The 17,706-nt window shown below is 44.5% G+C and overlaps 1 protein-coding gene across 6 annotated transcripts in view; it reads right to left on the reverse strand.

Moving 5' to 3' along the window:
• Positions 1 to 15,357, reverse strand: part of ADAT1 (adenosine deaminase tRNA specific 1) — a 44,575-nt gene extending 29,218 nt beyond the window's left edge. For 3 of the 6 annotated variants that reach the window (XM_049622495.1, XM_049622493.1, XM_049622494.1), the window contains exons 1-8: positions 14,636 to 15,357; positions 12,205 to 12,393; positions 11,838 to 11,906; positions 10,683 to 10,737; positions 10,106 to 10,236; positions 6,524 to 7,127; positions 3,684 to 3,829; positions 1,844 to 1,943 (exon numbers count right to left, since the gene is read on the reverse strand). In XM_049622495.1, the coding sequence (XP_049478452.1) occupies positions 1,844 to 1,943; positions 3,684 to 3,829; positions 6,524 to 7,127; positions 10,106 to 10,236; positions 10,683 to 10,737; positions 11,838 to 11,906; positions 12,205 to 12,373 (1,274 nt within the window). In that variant the 5' untranslated portion in view covers positions 12,374 to 12,393; positions 14,636 to 15,357. The remainder of the gene's footprint in view (positions 1 to 1,843; positions 1,944 to 3,683; positions 3,830 to 6,523; positions 7,128 to 10,105; positions 10,237 to 10,682; positions 10,738 to 11,837; positions 11,907 to 12,204; positions 12,394 to 14,635) is intronic. The other 3 variants (XR_007455877.1, XM_049622497.1, XM_049622496.1) reach the window with 1 other exon arrangement.
• Positions 15,358 to 17,706: the final 2,349 nt, after the last annotated feature.

The following is a 17,706-nucleotide window of genomic DNA, read 5'->3' on the forward strand; positions in this document are numbered from 1 at the left end:
GGTAAGAATACAGTATGTACTACATACAACATATGAAACACATGCTAATCAAGTGTTCATGTTATCAGTAAGGCTTCTAATCAACAGCAAGCTATTGGCAGTTAAGGTTTTGACCAATCAAAAGGTATAAATGGATTTTCAACTGTAAGGGGGGTCAGAACCCATAACCCCCCCAGGGTTATAGTTCAAGGGTTAACTATACCTGTAAAAGGTAGAAAGCCTACAACAGTCACTCAGTGGCAGCTCAGTCCATCTGAGATGTAAATGCCTTTGGTGGAGAGGCCATTTCCCTACAGCCCGTCCCAGCCACAGGCTACTGAAGACTACCAGTGGCTCACTGGGAGGGAAAAGTAGAGTAGGATCTGCTGAGCATTTAGAAGAAGAAAAACCAGTACGGCAGATGCATGACCCTTGAAACACACAGGGAGTCTCATGTCTAGCAGACTACATGTTGTACATTTCGGTCGAAGCCAATATGAAGACAAAAAGTCCTGCTTTCATGGTTGCCTTTCTGCCAGGCCAATCACTGTGGAGCTTCATAAATGATTCTTGGCTTCCAAGCTTGACCTATGAAACCAGAATCCCTAGTGGTAAAGCCCAAGAAAGTGTTCTTTTCAAGATTTTCCAGGGGAAAGAACAGTCTTTCCAAAAAAAAAAAAAAAAAAAAATGGTGGCAGGACAACTGGATATCCCCATGCAAAAGAATGAGGTTGGACCCCTACCTCACACCTTATAGAAAAATTAACTCGAAAGGGATCAAAGTCATCAACCTAAGAGCTGAAACTATAAAACTATAAGAAAACAAAGCAAATCTTTGTGATATTGAATCAGGCAATGGTTTCTTACCTGTGATGCTAAAAGCACAAACCACCCACGAAAAAACAGATTAAACAGACTTCATCAAAATTTAAAACTTCCATGTTTTAAAGGACACCTTCAAAAAGTGAAAAGACAACCCGCAGAACTGACAAAAAATACGTTCAAATACATCTGTGATAAAGGACTAGTACCCGGAATATATCAAGAAACCTTATAACTCAACAATAAAAGATAAATAAAACCAAGTTAAAAAATGGGCAAAGGATCAGAATAGGTATTTTTCCAAAGAAGATATACAAAGAGCTAATAAGTATATGATAAGATGCTCAACATCAAAAGAAGCTCAAACAATTATTAGGGAAATGCACAGCAAAACTACAATCATATAGCACTTCACACCCACAATGACTACAATAAAAAGAGACAATAATGAGTGTCGTAAAGGATATAGGATAATTGAAACCCATACATTGCTGGTAGGAGTTTAAAATAGTGCAGCTACTATGGAAAACAGTTTGGCAGTTCCTCAAAAAAAGCAAAAACAAAAAAACCTCCCGAGGTTATCATATGACCCAGCAATTCCATTCCAAGGTATACCCAAGAGAATTGAAAACATACGTCCACCTAAAAGATTCTATAAATGTTCGCAGCAGCATTATTCCCACAGCCCCAAAGTGAAATAACCCAAATATCCATTAACAGAAGCGTGGAGAAACAAAAAGTGGTCAGATCCAGACAATGGAATGTAGGAATGAAGGACTGATAACATGTTACGACATGGATGAGCCTTGAAAACTTAGGCTAAGTAAATTAAGTCACATACTGTATGATTTCATGTAGTGGGAAGTCCAGAACAGACAAATCCACAGACATAAAGGAGATTCATGGGGCTGGAGAAGGGCATGGGGAATGACAGCCAGTGGGTGCGGGGTTTCTTTTTGGGGAGATGAAAACGTTCTGGAACTAGATAGTGGTAACACACGACTGCACAGCCACCATCTCCTTCTGCCCCAATATGCTGTACCTGGCCTGAAGGCACCTGATTGCCTTCCGTGTTGTTCCCTGTGGAAAGCCATTGGCAGTGACATCCAGCGGCTGCTCAGGAACCGCACTCCAGCTGATGGCTATGAAAAGACAAGATTCTGCAATTAAGACCATTCAGTTTCCTGTGAACATCAGAGGTGTTTTAACAAAAATATTTCCCTGCGTCTGCAGATTCAGGAGAGTTGGACATGACATCAGAGTCAATGGTTGCCACTGTGATGGATGGCCTCCAGAATATGGTAATATAAAGAGGTTGTGATTCATCACCATCATCATCAAATCTAATAACCATTAAGCATTTATCATACGCTGGACACAAGGTAATTGAATGAAATAGAATTTCTCATTTAATCCTCATAACAGCCCTAATAAAGAATGACAGACTTTTCTTCCACTCCTTAATCCCCATCACCTATTTTCCCCATCCTCCCCCATTCTACCCTCTGGTAACCATCAGTTTGTTCTCTATAGTTAAGAGTCATTCCTTGGTTTGTCTCCATTTTTTCCCCTTTGTCATTTGTTTCTTACTTCCACATGAGTGAGATCATATGGTATTTGTCTTTCTCTGACTTATTTCACTTAGCATAATACTCTCTAGCTCCATCCATGCTGTTGCAAATGGCAAGATTTCATTTTTCTTTTATGACTAATATTCATTGTGTATATACACTACCTCTTCTTTATCCATTCATCTGCCAGTGGACACCTGGGCTGTTTCCATAATTTGGCTACTGTAAACACAGGAGTGCATGTATCCCTTTGAATTAGTGCTTTTGTACTTTTTGGGTAAATACCCAGTAGTATGATTACTGGATCATAGGGTAGTTTTATTTTTAATTTTTTTAAATCTTTTTAAAAAAATGTTTATTTATTTTTGAGAGAGAGAGAGAGAGGGGCAGAGAGAGAGAGGATCCAAAGTGGGTTCTGCACTGACAGCAGAGAGCCCGATGTGGGGCTTGATTTCACCACCTGTGAGATCACAACCCGAGCTGAAGTCGCACGCTTAACTGAATGAGCCACCCAGGTGCCCCTATTTTTAATTTTTTGAGGAACCTCCACACTGTGTTTCACAATGGCTGCACCAGTTTGCATTCCTACTAACAACAGTGCAAGGAGGTTTCTTTTTCTCCACAGCCTTGCCAACACCTGTTTCTTGTGTTGTTGATTTTAGCCATTCTGACAGGCCTGAGGTGATAGCTCACTGTAGTTTTGATTACCATTTCCCTAATGATTAATGATGTTGAGCATCTTTGCACATGTCTGTTGGCCGTCTGGATGCCCTCTTTGGAGAAATGTCTATTCATGTCTTCTGCCCATTTTTTAAAATTGGATTCTTTACGAAATGATATTCTTACCTAAAAATAAAGAACTTGAGGCTAAGACAGGATAAGTAAGTTGCCCAGAGTCACAGAGAGCATGAACCTGACCTAGGGTGGGTGTTTCCCAAGCCCACGCTACATTTTTTAAAAATTTTTTCAATGTTTATTCATTTTTGAGAGAGACAATACGAGCGAGCGTACAAGCTACGAGCAGAGGAAGGGCAGAGAGAGAGGGAGACACAGAATCCGAAGCAGGCTCCAGGCTACGGGCTGTCAGCACAGAGCCCAACGCAGAGCTCGAACCCACAAACCGTGAGATCATGACCTGAACCGAAGTGGGTCGCTCAACCAACTGAGCCACCCAGGCACCCCCCAAGCCCACACTATTGACCACTGAGGTAATAAACTGCCTTCCCAGGCTGGGTGGACACAGCGTCTCCCAGGCCACCCCACAGTCTGGGGAAAAGTCACTCCAGGGCAAGGGGAACCAGGATACCTTACCTGCGCCACAAGGAACAAGTCGGCCTGGGCTGTCAGCCCTTTTTGCCTGCACTGCGCCGCGGCTCTGTTCAAACAGTAAACCGGACTGCTGTATTGTCACTTCTTGAACTCCAAAGCCTTTGGGTAAAGCTGAGACGTTCTGACACCTAATGTGAGGGAAAATGCATTTGGTTTAGGCCCTCTGTTCGAGGAAGAGAATATGGAGGACTGTGGACCACTTCACCCCTGAGTCTCGGCGAGAGGGCATAACAGAACAGAATCTAGATCATATGAACCTCATGGCTGAAGGGAGATCCCTTCCCATCACTCTGAAGTGAAAACGATGAACTGAGTCACCACCCCTCAGTGACTTTAGTGACTCCAAACTCCACTCCTGGTACTGGCTTTGAAAGATGTGAAAACCTTAAACAGAAATATTAACTTGTGGCATCTGTTTCCTAGGGAATCCTTCACACACACCAGAAACCCAAACCATACTATAATATAAAAGTTTCATTTTTTCCTTTTGTATCTTTCACACAATCTACATGCCAACGTGGTGCTGCTCTGGAACTGAGGAGACAGCAACTTTAAGGTCTCAGAACGGGGAAAGCACAGGAAACTCAGAAAATATCTTGCATACAGTGCCTAGAGTTGCCTTTTTAAAGTTTATATATTTATTTTGAGAGAGAGAGGGTGCACACGCACGTGAGCATGAGTGGGGGGAGGGGCAGAGAGACAGAGGGAGGGAGAGAATCCCAAGCAGACTCCATGCTGTCAGTGCAGAGCCCGATGTGGGGCTTGAACTCATGAACTGTGAGATCATGACCTGAGCAGAAATCAAGAGTCCGATGCCTAACCGACTGGGCCACTGAGGCACCCCTGGGTTGCTTTATTTTTTAAAAAACATCTTATTGGGGGGCACCTGGGTGGCTCAGTCAGTTGGGTGTCTTACTCTTGATTTCGGCTCAGGTCATAATCCCAGGGTCGTGGGACTGAGCCCTGCACTGGGCTCTGCGCTGAGCATGGAACCTGCTTCAGATTCTCTCCCTCTGCCCCTCTCCTGGCTCGCACATGCTCTCTGTAAAACAAAATAAAGTAAAAAGAAAAACCCAACATCTTATTGGGATGTAATTTATATATCATAAAATTCATCCACTTAAAGTGTAAAATACATTTTGTTTTTGGATATTCACAGAATTGTGCCAACTTCACCACAGTCTAAGTTTACAGTTTCATCCCTTCAGTAAGAAACCCTGCACCTGTTAGCAGTCACTCCACATACCCTTCTCCAGCCCTTGGCACCCACGAATCCCCTTCTAGATTTGCCCGTTTAGGACATTTCTCTACATAAAATCATACACTATGTGGTTCCTCTCACTTGGCATAAAGTTTTCAAGGCTCATCCATGTCGCAGCTTGTATCTGGCCTTCACTCCTTTTTGGGGCTGATATTCCACCATAACAGTCCACCCCCTTTTGTTTATCCAGCTGACGCACACTTGGGCTGTTTCAGGTTTTGGCTGCTATGACCTACCTTGCTATGAACATTCGTGTACAAGTTCTTATGTGGATGTATATTTCCATTTCTCCTGGATACGTACCCAGGAGTGGAATCAGTGGGTCACACCCTGCAGCTGCTCCCTGGACTGAGCTTCAGGGGAGCAGCACATCTGACACGACAGGCTTCCCCTCCAGCCATGGCCTCATCCTGCCCTCAGTTACCACAGCCTTAATTGGGTCTGGCTGCCCTTCTTTAGGGAGACCACACTTCGGTGATGATGCTTTGTCTTTTATCTTTTAAAAAATTAACACTGATGTTGATCGTTTTTAAAAATTATAACAATATATATATATAGGTACTTCAGGAAAATTAGAAAACAAGAGTAATTGCAAAGAAGAAAAAAACACCCATAATATCACAACTCAGAGGTAATCATTCTAATAATTTGGTACATATTCTTTGACAGTTTTTTTTCTATGTGCACATATACTTTAAGACCAGGGGCACCTGGGTAGCTCAGTTGGTTAAGCGTCCAACTCTTGATTTTGGCTCAGGTCATGATCTCACAGTTTGTGGGTCTGAGCCCTAAGTAGGGCTCTGTGCTGACAGTGTGGAGCCTACTTGGGATTCTCTCTCTCTCTGCCCCTCCCCTGCTCACACGTGCTCTCTCTTTTAAAATAAATATATAAAGACCAAAATGAACTTATTGTATCTTTTGACTTGCTCTTTGAACATCATGAACATTTCCAAGTCAAATTTTCATCAATATTAGTTTTAACAAAAATCTCTTGCTGGCCGTTTCCTTTTCTTTTTTAAAAATGACTACATGGGGTGGCTGGATGCCTTAGTTGGCTAAGTGTCCGACTCTTGATCTCAGCTCAGGTCTTGATCTCAGGGTTGAGTTCAAGCCCACGTTGGGGCTCCGTGTTGCGTGTGGATCCGGTTTAAAAAAAAAAAAAATGACTACACACAAAGCTAAATGTTTGAGCACTTTCTTAATTATTTCCTTAGGACAAACTCCTAGCAATGGAACCACTGGAACAAAATGCATGGATTTCTTTTAAAGTTTTTATTTATTTATTTTGAAAGAGAAAACATGCATGTGTGAGTGGGGAAGGGCAGAGAGAGGGACAAAGAATCCCAAGAAGGCTCCATGCTGTCAGTGCAGAGCCCGACATGAGGTCCAATCCCAAGAACCGTGAGATCATGACCTAAGCTGAAATCAAGAGTGGGATGTTCAACTGACTGAGTCACCCAGGCGCCCGCATATGGATACCCTTAAGGCTCTCTGGACACATTCTCAGACTGCTTCTCAGGAAGACTGTTCCACTTGAGCCCTCCCCTCCCTGCCCTCTCACCTCCCAGTCAGAGCTCTCCGCATGGCCTCCTGGCTGTACGGGCATCTCCCAATGACCACGGCTGACAGGTAGAGAGGCTCTTCTAGAAGGTGCATCAGCAGTGCCCCCTGGCATCCGAGGACATTCCACCGTGCCAACTTGTCACTGCAGGACATGGAGCGGGTCCTGTCTCCCCGGCCTGGCTTCACCCGGAGCAGGCCCACCTGGTGATACGCTGCACCGGGCTTTCCCGAGTCTCCAGCTTCTCCAGGCACACATTTGGCTCCAGTTCTATAAACGTCCACCACTTTGGCACCACTGGGGGCCCTTCCGGCGACAGTGGCCAGTTCCTGTGTGGGGACATCAGAGCTGCTGACAGTTGGTGGGACTGGACCACTTTCCAGATTGTCCAAACTCTGACAGTGAGCCACACCATCGGGAATCCCAGGTTCAAGCCTCATCTTTTTGGTCACAGGACTACCCAGGTCTTCATATTTCTTTCCATCTTCAGGAGTTTCTGGGTTACCACTGGCTTCTTCTGATGGCTTATTGGCCCAACGTCTACTGACGGGACAGCAGGGCTGATCTTCAAACTCAAGCATTGGAATGATGGAGGCATCCCCACCTGCAGGAGAAGGAACCCCTTAAAAACCAGTGGTTCTCAAAGTGAGGCCCCCAGACCAGCCACATCAACATCCCTTAGGAACTTGCGAGAGCTGTAGATTCTTGGGACCCACAGTGGACCCGCTGAATTGGAAACTCTGGAGGTGGTACCCAGCAATGTATGTTTCAACAAGTTCTCCGGGTCATTTTGATGCAGGCTCAAGTTTAAGAACCACCGTCTTTTTCATTTTTATTTTTTTATTTTTTTAAAGAGAGAGAACAGGGGAGATGGGCAGAGGGAGACAGAGAGAGAACCTTAAGCAGGCTCCACACACAGCCCAGAGCCCGATGAGGGGTTCGATCCCATCACCCTGGAATCATGACCTGAGCTGCAATCAAGAGTGGGAAGCTTAACCTAAGACTGAGCGACCCAGGAGCCCTACGAAGAACCACTGTCTTAAATGGAGTTTAATTCTATTTTCCAGCTGCCCTGAGATGTATTAGGAAGACTTGTCCAAACTTCCTGAGTAAGAATCCTCTGCGACTCTATCTTATCTAGACCGAGTGAGTTAGAAACGCTGGGGTGGTAGGATCTGGAAAACTGAATACTTTAAACAAAGATCTCAAGTAATTCTCATCCCAGGAAGTTCTGAAAACACTAGTTTAGATCACGATTTGTCAACTTCCATACTACTGACATTTGGGCCAGACAATTCTTTGCTGTGGGGGCTCTCCTTTCCATTACATGTTTGGCAGCTCCTTGGTCTCCACCTACTACTAGCTACCAATAGCACCTCCCAGCCTGACCATCAAAAATGACTCCAGATGTTGCTAACTGTCCCCTGAGGAGCAAAGCCGTCCTGAGTTAAGAACTTTGGTTCACAACGAGCACAGGTTCCCCAGCACATTTTGTGGGATGTTATCCCATGAGATGGAAAACCAAAGTGGGAGGCTGATTTCATGGTTAAACACGTTTGGCAAAAATGTTTAGTTTCCCCATCTCGGAGATCTTTGTGTATGTCCTCACAGTAAAGACTCTGCAGTGAATTATATAGCTGGCATTTCCCTGCAGTCGGTTAGAGATTTCTCACCTAACTCTATGCTTAAACAGAATCAAAGAAAACCAGAGGTTAGTAAAAAGCACAGCTTCCCCGTGAGAAAGGAGCTACTTTTTCAAACACTAACCTAATGTGTGTTGCTTTTTTAAAGCATGTAAATAATACATTTGTAGTCTTTATAACCTAAGAGTGGGAAAGGCAAAAGAGGTAGATGTGGGCGTATTGCCAGAAAGGCTGGCTGGCAGGCTTCCAGAGGTCTCACAAGGTGACAGTGACTTTGGAGAATTGACTGGGGCCCACCTCCCACTCAGAAAGCTCCAGAGGCTGACTCATGCTAATCAAACTCACAAGTAAGGGCCGGAAGTAGCTAACCCAGGCACCAAATTCTCAATTAGCAATGAGGAATAAATGCCAAGGGAGCCAGATAGTCAAATTCTCCAGGTAGTGTTCTTTCCTCCTGCAGACAAACCATGCATGGGTGGACATCACATTTTAAAAGATTACCCATGAGCCCAGGAAAGTTAGAACAGTGGTTCTAGATTTTGATTTCACAGACCAGTAAAATTTCCAGTAGATTTTAAGATCAACAGATTACTTTGTATTCCATCAAGTAAGATCTTTAAAAATCCTAATTACTACGATGAAAAATAAAAGAAAAATCTTATAACCTTCACATGGAAAGGAATTAGCTTTTTGAAAAACTCATTATAGTCCTGATTTTTCCCATCTGGCTATGGACCAGCCTGTGGACCACAGATTTATGTGGTCTGGACAGCCATGACCTGCAGATGCTTCTCTCTCCACAATAAGGATACGCCTGCCATCGGGATCAGCCAAGCCCTGGCTACTCAAAGTGTGGTGCACAGGCCAACACCACTGGCATTGTGGGGACTTGGTTAAAAATGCAGAACCTCAGACTTCATCCCAGACCTAATGAATTTCAATCCACATTTTATTAAGATCTGCGGGTGGTTCATATGCATATTGTTGTTTGAGAAGCACTGAGTTAGGAAACATCCTTTGGTTCTTGGACATCCTTTGGTTCTTTGGCTTCTGCTGCTAATAACTAAGCATGGATGAGCCCTGCCTACTTCACTCTGCATGTCGTTTTTCTGGCCTTTGACTCAACCAATTATTTTCTGATAGACTCATTCTTTCTTAAGCTATATCACATTTTTGATTTGAATTATGACCAAATCTTGGCAGCTATGCTATCTCTTTAGAATGAGTGCCTGTATCTGATCAAAATGCACGTGTTAGTTTTAAAGTTTAATACTCAGAGAACAATAGTCTGCTCTTATTTCAAAGGATTTAGGGTAAGGAAATTTTACTGCCATCCCTGAATTGCTGTCTACAAAGGGTAGAAATTATTTTCAATTTTCAAGACAAAAAAAGAGTGGCCACCCCTAGGCTATGCCTAGTTTTTCTGCCTAATACAACCACAGCACCTGAACATCCCCTTATAACTCATCAAAATTTAACTTAACTAATCATGACTGTCTACATTCCCTAAAAGACTCTATGAGGCTAAGCCAGGGGCTAATCTTATTCACTGCTGTACATCTAGTATGTCATACTGTACTTGACAAGTAGCAGAAAGTATCTGTTGCATGAATGAATGAATGAATGAATGAATGAATAGAATGAGTTTCAGCATAAATCTCTATAGAACTCAAGGCTTTGGGCTTCTAAGCCCCATTGTTGGGTTCAGACCTTGAGGAGGTTTAAGCTTCACAATCCTGTTGGGAGCTGAGAACTGGGAGCTGAGCCTTTCCTTGGTAGAGAAGTGATTAGGCACAATGGCCTGTTCAGAAAAAGGCACTGTCCACTGGCTGTAGCTACACTTCAGCCAGAAGAGCTTTTTGGGAAATGCATCTATGGATAAGACAAACATAAGGAAAAAGACAACGTAACATCAACCCAAAGGCTTGAATATACTTACAGGGTGTATGGCTGGAGAAAAACACAAACAAGATGCCTTGTCTGAGTTTCCACAGCCCTCTCTGAGTTCCAGGGACAAAAATGCTATTCTCCTTCAGGGCGGCCGCCAAGTGGAGCTGATGCAGAAGGTACCTAATGGGGTGCAAGATGTTATCAGAATGAACGACCGATCACTGCGATACAGGGAAAGACTGGCTGGGTGATTGCCTGAGAAAGAAAGAGCTACTGCAGCCCAACGGGACTGGCACTGGAATCGGGAATTACGAGAATGATCTAGACCAGTGATTCTCAAAGTGCGGCCCTTGTACCAGCAGGATCAGCATCATCTGGAATCTGTTAGAAATGCGATCTGGACCTGCTGAGTCGGAATCTCTAGGGGTGGGCCCAGCCATCTGGGTTTTCACAAACCTAGGTAATTCTGATGCACATCGGGCATGAGAACCACTGTGTAGACCAGTGTTATTCAAAGAGTAGTTCACAGACTGACATGGTCAGTATTACTGGAGAGCTTATTAGAAATGCACATTGTGGGACCCCCAAGGCAGGCTAAATCAGATTGTCTGGGGATGTGGCTTTACCTTTGGAAACTCCTCCTGGCTATGACCTCAGCATGGCTATCATTGAGGATGTCTCCTGCGGCAAAGACAGGACACTAGTGAAGACATAGAGAACATGGAGAGGCCCTGTTTCCTAGAAGTAGAACACAGTGGTTTCCCCCAGCAGCCAGGATGGCCACGTAGCTCCTGGAGGACTTTGTCAGAAAGTATTGCAATGATTAAAGGCAATGCAGAGTTTCCTCAACTCAACGCTACTGTACGTTTTAGGTTAAAAAATTCTTTGTTGGGGCAGTCTGTCCTGTGGATATGCAAGATGTTTAGCAGCATTCCTGGCCTCTACCAGAGGCAGGTAGCACAGTATCCCCCTCCCCCTAGTTGTAACAACCGAAAATATCTCCAACCATTGCCAAATGTCCCCTGGGGGCAAAATCTCCCCATAGCCAAGAACTACTGATTTATAGGAAAATATCAGGGGTCCAAGTCTTTTGTACTCTGGTATCACACTTCCTCTTATGGTAATATAACCTCAACAAATTCAATCCATAATGGTCCTGGAACTGGGAGGCAAGGCGGGGAAAATGAGGAAAGCAAACTTGAGAAGGAATCTGCTAACTGGAAGCAGAAGGTGAAGATGCCAGATCTCTAAGGGATTTCCATATTCTTGCTGGTGCCCAAATCTCCATTTGATTGCTTTTGGAGGCTTCAGATAAAATGTGGGGTGGCTAAGTCCGGGGGACTTCTGGTTTGAGCATGAACATATTGGCCAACTTTCAATCTACTCAGAAAGTATGTTCCCGGAGGCCTTTGCTTTCACAGTTTATTTCCATTCTTTAAATGAATTCTATGGGGTGCCTCGGTGGCTCAGCCAGTTAAGCAGCTGTCTCGTGATTTTGGCTTAGGTCATGACCTCACGGTTCGTGAGCCCTGCATCAGGCTCTGTGCGGACAGTGTGGAGCCTGCTTGGGATACTCTCTTTCTCTGCCCCTCCCCAACTCATGCGTACGCTTTTTCTCTCTCTCAAAATAAATAAACTTAAAAAAAAATGAGTTCTGTCCTTCCATCTGGAGTGATAGTCAGCGGGAACATTAAGGTTGGCCACCTCGGCCATACGGCCCCTTTGCTGAGAAGAGGAAAAGACAACATGGACAGTGGTTTCCAGACCCCACCTGGGCTTACCGCTCTTCCTCATTTTGGACTGGCCTATGCATTTCGTCCCCGTTCCCATTGAGACAACTTCCTTTGTCACTGAGAGGAAAAGAATGAATCATTAAGTGAGCTCTCATAATGTGAATGGTCCCCCTCCTCAGGTTTCACATCTGCAGACTCCTCCAGAGCATTCTTACAGGCTGACCCAACCGGGGGCTGTGGTTGTGGTTCTGGCATGGCCAACTCCCACCACCGGATGGACTGCGGCACCTGGTGGAGAGCAGGGGAACATTCCCACCACTGCATCTGCCCCCAGCCAGGGCCGTCCGGCACGGCCAGGAACAATTCTACCATCTTTGACAGGGAGAGGGAGCATTTGGAGGTGGAAAGGTCTCACCTTGCACCGGTTTGTTAGCGCCACCACAGGCCTGGTCGATGGCAGGCTGTATCTTCACCACGGCTGCTAGCAACGTCCACTCACGGTTGGGCTCAGGCTTCCCCTGCTTGGGCAGCCTGGTCTGGTAGTGCTCGTAACACAGCCGCGCAATCTCATCAGCGGTCCACATGGTCTGAGTTAGCGCTGAGCCTAATCAAGAACCACAACCATCAGAAGTACAGAAAGGAGAACCAATGCGAGGTGCTACAACGTGCCTGGGTGCTTCAGGAGGCTTTTGGGGTGGCCCGCCCGCATTCATGCTGAGGTTTCTGTGCCTGGAACTCTATGGGTCACGTTCTGCTACTTCCCTGTCCCCTTTGCATTTTTTTTTAAAGTTTATTTATTGAGAGAGAGAGAGAGAGAGAGAGAGAGAGAGCACGCATCAGGGTAGGAGGGGCAGACAGAGAAGGAGAGAGAGAACCCCAGGCAGGCTCCGCACTGCCAGTGCAGAGCCCGACAGGGGGCTTGAACACAGCAAGTGTGAGCTCATAACCTGAGCCAAAGTCAAGAGTCGAGCACTTAACCAACTGAGCCTCCCAGGCGCCCCTCCCCTTTTCATTTTTAAGGAAAGATCAAAGAAGTCCCAAATCCCATCAGCCCCAGAAGACACCCTCTTTCTTAAAGCTGTTTGTTGTTGTTGTTGTTGTTGTTGGATATCTGACATGAATCTATCAATCTGAACCTACTACTCAAAATAAAAGCACATGAGAGGGAAGTATTCCCCACTACTCAACTTTCATTTGGAAAGTAAAGTATTTCATCTGCATGTAAACTATTGCAGACCTTAGCCGGCTTTGGGCAGACTCTAATCATACAAGGTTTATCTTTCTGGGCAGATGCTCTTTTCTACCTTCTTTCTCAGACATTTTATTTTTCTTTTCTCTGCCTTCTCCCCACCTCCCAGCAGAATGACTGGGAGTTTTACTCTGGTAAAACACCATTGATGCCATCAAGAAAACAATTCTTAAATTTCTCCTGTAATGTTTTATGAGACAGAGGGGGGAAGTGACAAAGCGCAGAGCTTTCTCACCAGTCAAGTGTTCTCTCTGCAGGAGTATGTGTTAGAGTGTGGACTTTCGAGTTACCCTATCTGGGTTCCAATCCTCGCTTTGCCACCAGTCGTGTGATACTGGGTAGATGACTTATCCTGTTTATCTGTTAAAATAAGGATAACAGTAGTATTTGATCTATGGCTTATTCTGAGGATTAGTATTTATAAAAACCAATTGCTGGGGCGCCTGGGTGGCTCAGTTGGTTAAGCGTCAAACTTTGGCTCAGGTCATGATCTTGTGGTTTGTGAGTTCGAGCCCCACGTCGGGCTCTGTGCTCACGGCTCAGAGCCTGGAGCCTGCTTTGGATTCTGTGTCTCCCTCTCTCTCTGCCTCTCCCCGATTCTGTCTCTCTCTCAATAATAAATAAATATTAAAAAAAAATCTTAAAAAAGCAATTGCTACAATATTAAGCATAATTAATGTCAACTGTGATTAATATTCCAAAAAGGAACATTTCATGTTCCTAAATGATTTGTCCTAAGCTCCTTGGGGAGCAGAGGGGCTGTAATAGCAATGTAAAGCTATGCATAAAAATCATTAAGCAGATCAGATTTGAGAGACCACTTTGCTATAAAATACTCTTTTACTCTTGACTCTGCGCTCATTCAATGATCCCATTTAGACTCAAATGTATGAAAAGCTTCTTAGTAGAAAATGAGATCATATGATGACGGATATAGCTAAGTGTTAAAAAAAAAAAAAGGCTTATTTGAGTTCCAATGCATGCAATTTCTGAAAATTATGAGCCCCTGCATTGGGTCAAATTAATTAAACAAGGAGGCTACTAGACTGATGCAGCTTTAAAGCTGTGGTGGCCTGTGTAAGCAAACCATGGTCTAAGCTTGCTCACGCTTCTAGGTTACAAAAGCAAAATGCTAAAGAAAACCAAACACAAACAGCCTCCTAGGCTTTAAAATATGGCCAAACACTTTCCTTTCTTGCTGCATTTTATTACGTCTCTCTTCTGGTTCTGATCTGCAGAGTCCTCCTAGCCATTTTTGGTTTGGTGCTAACTGGAACTGATTTTTGCCCCAAAAAACTCTTAAAAATTTTTAATATGCTTATTTATCTATTAAATGTGGAGGCCTGCTGCTGCAATAAAAAGCCATGGCAAATCAGACCACAGTGATTTAAAACAATCATCTGGCAGGGACTGACCTAAATTGTAACTTTTAAGTCAGAGATCCAGCATGTCACGTATGTCCCAAAGCAAAAGCATGGGAGATCCTAGAATCCTCCATTTCTAAGGGGCTTTTCCCCTCTCATTTCAGGGAGGTGGGAAGGTGGGGAGGGACGGGCATCACAAGGCATCAACCTGAAATTAAACCAGAGGCACATACCGCCAACTATAATAGCCAGGGAAGACAGAACTTGCCAGAAGTAACATCAACTCCTTAAGATGAAGCAGCCCAGAACTGTAGCATCATCTCATTCGCAAGGTTGTATGGATGAGCGTGCACAGTAGTTGAAATTAATGTTTTGTTAAACTTGGTCCCCTAAAATTCAAATACATTCTCCTATATCTTGAGTAACTTCATAGGAAACAATAGCTCAGTTAAACAGGCATTTCTTTGCCCACAAGATCGCACATTACAACAGGTGCAAGGAGCGTTAAGAATTCTCCTTTTCAAAGAAAAGTTAAAGCAAGTCGGCTGCCAGGGGAGAAAAGGTTTTCGCCTTAGGCCCCCCTCCTCAATACTCTCGGCCGCGGCCCCACCTCGGTCAGCTCTAGAATAGATTGGCACCCATTGTGCAAGTTACGGGAGAGGCTCTGGGCCTGAGAAGCAGAGCCCCGGCGCGCGACTGCCTCCTCGGGTGCTGTGGACGCTGCCGTGAGGTCACACACCCCGCGCCCACCCGCAGCGGACACCGGCACTTCCGGGAAGCCAGCCGCCCTTTCCACGCGGGAGACACGATCCTCACAACCGGTTCGGTCAAATATGGGCTGGGGAAGTTAGACCGAGGGCAGCTCACCCAGCAGGGTTGGGGCCTCCCACATTCGCGCGCCCTCTACCCCGCTACCTCTTCACCTCCCAGACGCTCCCCTCCCACCTCCAATGAGCGCGCCCTGGGAAGGAGGGAGAACAGCGCGGCGTAGCGGACGTGATATCACAAAGAGGCTGGTCTCTCAGGTTCCGCCCCCAAAGGCGCGCGGTGCACGCTGGCCCTTGTAGTCCGACTGGTTTGGAGCGGGGGACTGTGGAACTGAGGTTAATAAACCAGCGTGTTGCGGCGCCCGGGTGGTTTAGTTGCTTAAGCGTCCGACTTCGGATCAGATCATGATCTCAGGGTTCGAGGGTTTGAGCCCCGCGTCGGGCTCTGTGCTGACAGCCCAGAGTCTGGAGCCTGCTTCGGATTCTGCGTCTTCCTCTCTCTGTTCCTCCCCTGCCCTCACTCTGTCTCTCTCTCAAAAATAAAGATTTAAGAAAACAATAATAATCCAGAATGTTGGACCGTCTGTACCGGTGAAATGGCCTGATGAAAGCTGACTTTCTGGTTCGACTAGTAGAATGGCGTCCTATCATGGACCACTAGTCTAAATTTCTAAAATAGCGCTGTACAACAGAAATATAATTTGAGCCAAATATTGTAAAATTTTCCAATAGCTACATTAAAAAAAGTCAAAAGAAATAGGTGAAATTAATTGTAAACACATATTTTATTTAGTATGTCCAAAGTAGTATCGTTTCAGTGTGTAATCAATATTTTATTTTATTTTTTATAAATTAGCCTTTTTTAAATTTATTTTTTATTTTTTAAAATTTGCATCCAAATTAGTATATAGTGAAGCAATGATTTCAGTAGATTCCTTAATGCCCCTTGCCCATTTAGCCCATCCCCCCTCCCACAACCCCTCCAGCAACCTTCAGTTTTTTCTCCATATTTATGAGTCTCTTTTGTTTTGTCCCCCTCCCTGTTTTTATATTATTTTGTTTCCCTTCCCTTATGTTCATCTATTTTGTCTCTTAAAGTCCTCATGTGAGTGAAGTGAAGTCATATGATTTTTGTGAGTGAAGTCATATGATTGTTGTCTGTCTCTAATTTCACTTAGCATAATACCCTCCAGTTCCATCCACGTGGTTACAAATGGCAAGATTTCATTCTTTCTGATTGCTGAGTAATACACCATTGTATATATATACCACATCTTTATCCATTCATCCACCGATCGACATTTGGGGTCTTTCCATACTTTGGCTATTGTTGGTAGTGCTGTTATAAACATGGGGGTGCATGTGTCCTTTCGAAACAGCACACCTGTATCCCTTGGATAAATGCCTAGTAGTGCAATTGCTGGGTGCATGTAATCAATATTTTTAAAAAGCTGAGGTATTTTACAGTGTTTTTTCATACTTAAGTTTAATAAATCTGGTATTTTATACTTACAATATATCTCAGTTTGAACCAGCCACATTTCAAATGCTCAATAGCCACATGTAGCTAGTGGCTGCTGTATTGGGTAGCGCAGGTCTAAAATCTTCAGATTGCCAGGAATAGGTAGTATAACTTGTCTGGATAATTCAGGAACCTGTACCATCCAACAATTGTATACCTCATTTCCTAAAGATGAGAAAATTCACTTTTCTTCTTGTTACATCTCAGAAGTTACAAATTAGAGTGCAGCTTACTTGACCCTGTCCTTCTTTCTAGTTCAGAAGAAAAGGGCCACAAGACTCCTTCAAGGCTAGGGACTCTGCTCCTCTTTCCTGTCTCTCCAACATCTTTAATCCGCAACTCTCCCTCTTCTGTCTTTAAAGAAGCACTGATGGCCGGGCGTGGGGGGTGGGGATCATCAATCTCAGAGATCAGTACCACCATCAATCTAGTTGTATAAATGGAAAAGTGAGTCACCCTCCTTGTCATTTTCTTTCCCATAACCCCCACAATATAATCCACTGCAAAATCCTGTTGATTTTACTCTGTCTCTTGGATCCATTCACTTCTGTCCACTTCCATGGCAACAGCCCAGGATGTCTCCCTCTTGGATTGCTATGCTAACCTCTAGACTTTCACCTTTCCTTGCCCAACTCCAATTCTCTTTCACAGAGTAGCCAGACTGATGTTTTATTTATTTGATTTAAATTTTTTAAATGTTTTATTTTTGAGAGACAGAGAGAGAGAGAGAGGCAGAGAAAGAGGGAGACACAGACTCCAAAGCAGGCTCCAGGCTCTGAGTTGTCAGCACAGAGCCTGAGACGGGGCTTGAAGTCATGAACTGCAAGATTATGACCTGAGCCGAAGTCAAAGCTTAACCCACTGAGCCACCCAGGTGCCCCAGACATGTTTTAAAAACACAAATGTGATGTTACAGTCTTGCTTTAATACTTTAGTGGCTTTCCAGCACTCTTACAATACAAAATCCCATAGTAGGGCTGAGACTACATAAAATGCCATCATAATAAGGCTCATA

The sequence above is a fragment of the Panthera uncia genome (assembly GCF_023721935.1).
Source record: "Panthera uncia isolate 11264 chromosome E2 unlocalized genomic scaffold, Puncia_PCG_1.0 HiC_scaffold_20, whole genome shotgun sequence".
NCBI lineage: Eukaryota > Metazoa > Chordata > Mammalia > Carnivora > Felidae > Panthera > Panthera uncia.